The sequence below is a fragment of the Arachis ipaensis genome, chromosome B02 (assembly GCF_000816755.2).
Source record: "Arachis ipaensis cultivar K30076 chromosome B02, Araip1.1, whole genome shotgun sequence".
NCBI lineage: Eukaryota > Viridiplantae > Streptophyta > Magnoliopsida > Fabales > Fabaceae > Arachis > Arachis ipaensis.
Genome location: NC_029786.2, coordinates 2,360,054 through 2,367,652, shown reverse-complemented (window position 1 = coordinate 2,367,652; position 7,599 = coordinate 2,360,054). Strand labels below are relative to the sequence as shown.

Below are 7,599 nucleotides of genomic sequence, written 5' to 3'. Positions count from 1 at the left end.
TTACGCAAACTCACGGAAAAGAGAACAAAAGCGAGAACAATCGCGTCAACCCCAAACACAATCCCCAAATTCCGCAATCGTAAAAATTTAGGGTTTCAGAGAGAGAGAAAGTGAGAAACACAAACGCACACACAGAAAGAGCGAGCGAGCGAGCGAGAAACCGAGAGAGAATCCCCTCAATTTTCTAGAGAGAGAAAGCTCGAGAACCTCGAGCATCCACAACAAGCATGCCGAAGAACAAGGGAAAGGGAGGAAAGAACCGCAAGAGAGGAAAGAACGAAGCCGATGACGAGAAGCGCGAGCTCGTTTTCAAAGAAGACGGTCAGGAATACGCTCAGGTTCTCCGCATGCTCGGTAACGGTCGCTGCGAAGCCATGTGCATCGACGGAACCAAGCGTCTTTGCCATATCCGCGGTAAGATGCACAAGAAGGTTTGGATCGCCGCCGGTGACATCATCCTCGTTGGTCTCAGGGATTATCAGGACGATAAGGCTGACGTCATCTTGAAGTACATGCCCGACGAGGCTCGGTTGCTGAAGGCGTACGGTGAGCTTCCCGATGGTGTTAGGCTTAACGAAGGAATCGGTGGTGGCCTTGATGAGGAGGACGATGGTACTGGTAATGATTACATCGAGTTTGAGGATGAGGATATTGATAAGATTTGAGGGGATGGAAACAAAGGTTTGGTTTTTAGGGTTTCGGGAAATTGAAATTGAAATTGGGGATACCCTAATAGCTCAAATTGGGAACGAGAAGAAGACGACAATAGAATTACTATTGTGTTACTTTTATTAATATTACTATTATTATTATTACTGCTGCTTCTGTTACTTTTTTAATTTTCATGTAATGCTTGGAGCTTTTTATTAGTTGTGTACTGTGAGATATGGATATGGATTTGGTGGAATTTGAATGAAATAATAGCTGAGTTATGTTGTTATCTTTTTTATGTTTGGATTTTGTGTTATGGTATGTTTTGGAGCTTTGTTGATGCTATTGTTTGTGATGTTTGTTGTATGGTTGAGATTGTATTTCAATTTTAGTTGATTAATTGATTGACATAGATATAGATGATGTATTGATGTGTGTTTGGATAGTTTGGGAGGAAGAGAAGGGAAACTATCAATCTACCTCTCTGCCATAAGACCCTTATTAGCATAGTCATAGGTTTGGTTCTAGTTTTGTGGTCACTGGTGATTGATTATCTCATCTTGTATCATTAGAAAGAATGTTGGTGTGGTTTGATGCCTGATTCTAGTGCTGTTGAAAGGTTACTATTCAGTTCTGGGCAATTAATTCACTTCATGAATTAGATCATGTACATCTAAGGTTTGTGGTTTGAGCCTTTTTGATCATCAAATTTCGGTTCTTCAATCAAGGGTTTCACGTTGAGGCAAGTTGTTGCTCTGTAGGTATTAGTGTGAAGTAATTCTAATGAGCCTTGTTTATTTATTTTTAATATAAATAGATGTTGGTTAATTTCCTCCATGAGAAGGAAAGAACTTCTCAATCATAAGCATATTTATCATCAATTAATTGAAGCAAACGTTTTCTTTATCTTTGTTTTTTATAATGTATTGGTAAAAAATAAAAAAAGTCTATTTAAGTTTCTTCCTGTAAAGGAGATGAACAACCAATAACTTTAGAGGTAAATGATACATTCTCTTCACAAAATCAATATATTTTATAACCTATTCGTCAAATATAAATATCCAGATGCGTTTTTAAGGTTAACAATTATTTAGAGACAAGTAATATTAAGTTTAGTGTGTGTATTTTACCCCTTTTTTTTCGTTCAAGTAAAAAAAAAAAGGTGATATTAACTTTAAATTGCCTACTTCACAACCAAAAATTGAACCTCTACCTTTTGAGCAATGTCTTTACTCTTTATTATAGATTGAGCATCCCCACGAATAAGAAACAGAATAAAATACAAACCCTACAACATGCAAAAAATGGGGATAAACTGAATGTCTGGAAATTCAGTTCAGTGAATGCTGCCCCAGCATAATATTATGATGAACAGGCATAAATACAAAATAGAAATTCTTAAAATGTTTTGTCATGTAGCAGAACACTCAGTACATCCAATGCCCCTTTTGGCATTGACTAATATCAAGTTTGCTCTTTTATTTTGCATCAACTTGGTGACCTCTTTCAAACAATGATTCAAAGAGGTGTATCTAGATGCTCTACAGCTTTATCCACCTTAGAACAAGGTTTTCAAGATTTAGCACAACAATGGTTTACATGACCTTTTCTAAAGGAGATGTATATGTTTTTTAACCATATTTATTACTTCCTTTTCTACTCAAAAAACAGTAGAGCAAAATCAATATGCGGTTCGTTTGGGACGTTTCACAAAATCCTGAAAACACTGAAAATAAAAATAGAAAATGAAAATACAAACCAAACGTATTCCAATATATTTCCTAGTGAAGCCATAAGACTATTGAGAATAATTGGTATTTAGAACAAACTGAAATAATAGAATTAAAGAAATGTGGCCTTCAAAAATCAGTGTAATTTATGATGCTAAGACATATGTACCAGACGGACAAAAATTTGGTGTATGTTGAGGCCTAGAATGCAAGTACTAAAGTTGATTAAGCACTTGACAATTATACAAATAATCACCCAACCATAAAATTACAGCATTAAACCAGATATATGATGATTAGTCATGCACATCATTACTAGCTATTTGTCAACAATTATTCCTCTCTCAACTAAGATTCTGAAGCAAGATCTTAATCCCTCACTAAGCTCCACAATATCAGATTGCAACAATGTAAATCAAGTCCGAGGTCCATAGCTAGATGCCCAAGTTAAAAGAAATGTGCTTCTGCCACTTGAAAATGAACCTGTTTCACATTTGCCAATATTAACATTATTATTTTTGGGTCAATCCTTTTAAGATAAATAACTAGTCATTAAGGCTACAAAAATGAGGGACATGAGCGGAAGAGAATAACACAACACAACCTACAAATAACAATACATTTGACCATGGCAAATAGCCGGTTTACACTCGTCACAGAATTGTTTAATGCAGCATACAATCGATAGGTTGTATACATCGAAACAACCGTTGTCTGGCAAAATAACAAAATAATAGCAATCTCAGTCTTCACAAATGTAGTAATTGGTAACCATCATGCGTGGTACTCACACAGCTTTGAAATTCAAATCACAATCTAGCCATCTACATGTACAATACTGACCTGTGATTATCTAATCTTCTCAGTGCCGCTGATCTTCTCGGCAGCTTCCCTGACCTTCTCCATGTAGCCCTCAATTGGAGGAGTCAAGGTTGCCATAAACCGGTTCACAGGAAAAGGTGTTAAGTCGGGCACCAAAGCAGCTTCCCTCAAACCCTCAGGCAAAGCCTCAATCGCCTCCTTCTTCAACCTCAAGAGTGTCGTTTCTTTAGCCTGTCATTATTAGAATAGCGAATTTGATGGAAATGAATATGATGATTTCTCACTAAGCTATACATTAACCAACTAATATTGTGATTAGTTGCAGATTTGAGTACCTCAATAGTGAATTCAAAATCACAAAATACATTTTTTCCCATTGGCAAACTTGTTTGATTCATCCTCAAATCAGACTATTGCTCTAGAATTGGTTTCAATATCATGAATAATAAGCAATGAACTGCTTTTGCAGATAGTTTAGCTCACCAAATTTTGTTAAAAACACCTTCTATACCAAAATACTAAACATAAATCACTTCACTTTAAACATATAAAGCAAAATCAATTATAGATGCATCAAAGTAATGAGTAATTAAATTTTCAGAAGCAGAATTAAACACATGCTAAGTAAATATAAGTAAATATAAGTAATCAAAGTCATCAGTAATCAAACTCGCAAATGCTGAACCAATCTAATTAACAAATTAACTAACATTTAACCAATCTAACTGAAAAATTAACTAATTTTTAACCAAACCAACTGATTTCTTCAACTGTGAAATACTACCAGTCTCTCCCTATGCTTCTAACTTTCTATTAATCTAACTGATCCTAAACTTTTCAGATACTAAACTACTAAACATAAATCACTCAATTTCAGCATTATCATTAACTAAAATCATTCTTAAATAAGTAATCGAATCAAACATACACTAACAAATTTCAAACAATATAAATGACAAATTAACTAACTTTTAACCGATCTAACTATATATTCTGATGATGTAAAATTACCTGTCTCTCCCTGTGCTTCCTCATCAAGACCCTGCTATACTCTTTCGCCAACTTCCTACCATCTTCCACAGTCAACTCATACTTCGGAATCTTCTCTTCATCAACCAAACCCAAAGTGATATAATCCAACCCCGGCGTCCCAATTATCGTGGGTTTCTCCGAAACCTTGTACTTGTCGTCCTTCCTCTTCATCAGCTGAATTTCTCGCTGCCTCTCTTTGCTCAGCAGCCCCATTTTCTCGCGCTCAATTTCTCGCGCGCGTTCCTTGGGCTTCAGGTACCGAACGGGGGTTGGAGCTTGTAGGCACTGATCGTAGAGCTTCTCACGCTCCTGTTGCTCTCGGGAACCGGGTCCGGGTTTTGATTCGGATCCGATTTTCTTGGTTGTGATTTTCGAACGCTTTAAGGCTTGTCCAGCTTTGATCTTCGCTTTTCCCTTTGCGGTTCCGCTAACGGGGAATCGCTGAATGAGGTTGTGGGTTGTGAGAGAGGAAGGGAAAGGTTTGAGCTTTGTGATTCGGAGCATGGTTGGAGAAATGCGTCGAAGTTGTTTTGAGGTTCGGTGATTCAAATTTTCGAGCTTTTTCTCGTTTGTTTTAGGGTTTATCAGAGAGGTCTGAAAAATGGAGGAGGAGCTAGGAGGTAGGAGAAGATGAGAGTGATGATAGCATTGGGCCTCAGGCCCATTAAAGGAATTATTGATCCAGCCCAATAAATGGATTTCAAGATGAAGTAACAGTCTTTTGACAGACCGAAAACAATGTAATATTTTTGGTACAGTAATTTTGAGATATAATCTTGCTTAAGACAAAAAAAAAAATAGTTTTAATTTTTTGTATTATTAATTTTTTTGGTTTAATTAAGAAAATGTTCCCCTAATATCAAAAAAAAAAATATTCCCTAAATAAGCACATGACAAATATTTGGTTCAGTTGATTTACTAAATAGCATTTTTTATTATTAAATTGTAGTCAAACCAGAAGAAAAAATATATATTTGTGCAGAAAACACATGTTCATGATTCAAGTAACAGATATTAATATTCTATATGGTGATTATCTTCTATGTCTACACTCAGGTTTAAAATTTGTCTGATGCCAAATAATAAATAAAATCCTTAATATTATGTGTATGAATCCAAAAATTAAACTAATTTTTTTATTAATAAAAAATATAATTTTAGTTAATTAATCAAATTGGTTTTACATAATAAAATCAATTATTAAATAACTTTGTAAATAATGAAATTCTTTTCATTGTAAATAATAATTACTTTTCTAAACTTTTGGTGGCAACACTTATCACATACACCAAAAACAAAAAAGGTATAAGGCACATTAAAATTAAATCCTTCATTTTCAATCGCACTTCAAAAGATTTCTTTAATGATGAAAATTTTCTCCTAAGCCAAAGAAACGATGCAAATTCCAACAACATCCCCAAATTATACAAAAAATTCACTATTGATATAATCTCATTGGAACTAAAAAATGACATTGCAATTGCTATAATTGTTGACACCAATATCCCCACCCAAGAAGTATTGAATTTCTTTGATCTATCACCAAATATTTTTGGCATGAATCCTAAATTTGTCCATACCAAGAAGTTGGTATGAATGCTACTAAGTTGTGCCTCAAACAAACCAACATAAACATAAGTAAGTCTAATCATATATAAAATAATAAGTTTAATATCTTTACCACCTAAGTGTTTAGAACATAACTAAAGAAAATATAAACAATCAAGACTTTCTAGTCATCCTCAAGCACAATTGAATTTGGACCCACTAAACAAGTGTTGTCCTCTAATAAAATCAAATCTGCAAAAAAAAAAAAGCTATAATTATAAATTTTAAAAAATTATAAAGACTAACGGAATAATTTAATTAATTTTATTCATCATTTGAATCTACATAATTAATTTCATTCAATTTACTTTGCTCGACTTTTTCAAATTCTTCAAAATTATCAGATGCAAAAGAAGAGAAAAAGTCTCCTTTAAGCCAATCTTCGGTACATACAAGGACTTCTATCATTTTATGAGTCAATGAGCTACGATATTGATCGATAATTCTTTCCCCCATACTAAAAGCAGACTCAGAAGCTACTGTTGAAACTAGTATAGCCAATATATCCCGTGCCATATTTGCTAGGGCGGAAAACCGATTCGAGTTAGCCTTCCACTATCCTAGAATATCCAAAGACTTATCATATGGCTCACAGTCTTCATTCAAATAACAATCAAGCTCAGATTTAAGATTGGATTTGTGGCCAGTTGATCGGTGATATATTCCCATATCATAAATGTCTTTGACTTTATCACTTGCACTCGGTTGGAAGAGGGTATCATCTTAATTTTCTTCATTTGCACCTTGATATAAATTATAAAGTGAATGAAGACAAGAAGACAACTTTGTCTTCAATTCACCGCCCACGTCTGCACCAAAAGAATTAACTAGGCACCACTCAACATAATCCAACTTATGGCAAGGATCTAGAACTACGGCAATCAACAACATGTTAATAATTTTTGCATTTCTCCGATACTTGTATTTTGCTTTCATCTTACTTGCCATAAGACTTATGCTCAAATCATCATCATCACGATATTGTTGAATTCTCGTTTCAAGAGCAAACACTTCCTTCATGTATAAGTTACTAGTGACATAAGAGGATTCAGAGATGCAAAGTGTAGCATCGTAAAATATTTCTAAAAATGGTAAGACGAACTTAGCATAATTCCAATCTTGAATTGAAAGTACTCCTCTTTCCTTGTTTAATTCTTCAATATTTTTTTGTCTTGCATCTCTAATAGCTCAAATGCCTTCTAATGCTTTAAGGCTACTACTAACATTAAGTATGTAGAGTTCCATCGCGTTTCAACATGTAGGCAAACAAGACTCTTATGTGAAATATTTTTTTGTGCAATACATACCTTGAACCTAGTTAATCTTGAATTTGAAGATCTAACATACTTCACAGCATCTCGAATTTTGGCAACTAAATCATCAATCTCCTTCAATCCATTCTTCACAATCAGGTTTAAAATATGCGCACAACACCGCATATGAAGATACTCTCCATTTAAAATTGAACTCTTTCAAAAAATCAGCCTTCTTTGTAAATGCATAACTCCTATATCGTTAGACGATGCATTATCAATGGTCAAACTCAAGATCTTGTTTAACTTCCAGTTATTCAAGCAAGTTTTAACATTTTGAGCCATAATTTCTCCCGTGTAGCCGGTGACTTAGAAAAATTTAGTATTTTCTTTTGCAACTTCCAGTCCATATCAATGAAATGAATAGTCAAACACATATACGTCATATTCTGACACGAACTCTAGTTATCAATTGTAAGACAAACTTTTTCCCCGTATTTGAA

General features: G+C 34.4%; 2 protein-coding genes across 3 annotated transcripts; one reads left to right on the top strand and one right to left on the bottom strand.

Moving 5' to 3' along the window:
• LOC107622921 (eukaryotic translation initiation factor 1A) lies at positions 166-947 on the top strand (the record flags this gene model as incomplete). The annotated part of the gene is given in 1 exon segment (XM_016325002.2): positions 166-947. A coding segment is annotated over 1 exon segment (438 nt). The 3' UTR covers positions 666-947.
• LOC107622905 lies at positions 2,451-4,847 on the bottom strand. Of its 2 annotated transcripts, XR_002356881.1 has the most exons (4): positions 4,215-4,847; positions 3,225-3,434; positions 2,986-3,095; positions 2,451-2,864 (listed from the first exon to the last, which is right to left on the bottom strand). XR_002356881.1 is itself a non-coding variant. In XM_016324981.2 (3 exons), exons 1-2 carry the CDS (start codon positions 4,737-4,739, stop codon positions 3,231-3,233), a joined length of 729 nt encoding a protein of 242 aa, XP_016180467.1. In that variant the 5' UTR covers positions 4,740-4,846; the 3' UTR covers positions 2,472-2,864; positions 3,225-3,230. The 2 variants fall into 2 exon arrangements, 1 of the variants encoding a protein (XP_016180467.1); XM_016324981.2 differs by lacking the exon at positions 2,986-3,095 and having other exon boundaries at positions 2,472-2,864; positions 4,215-4,846.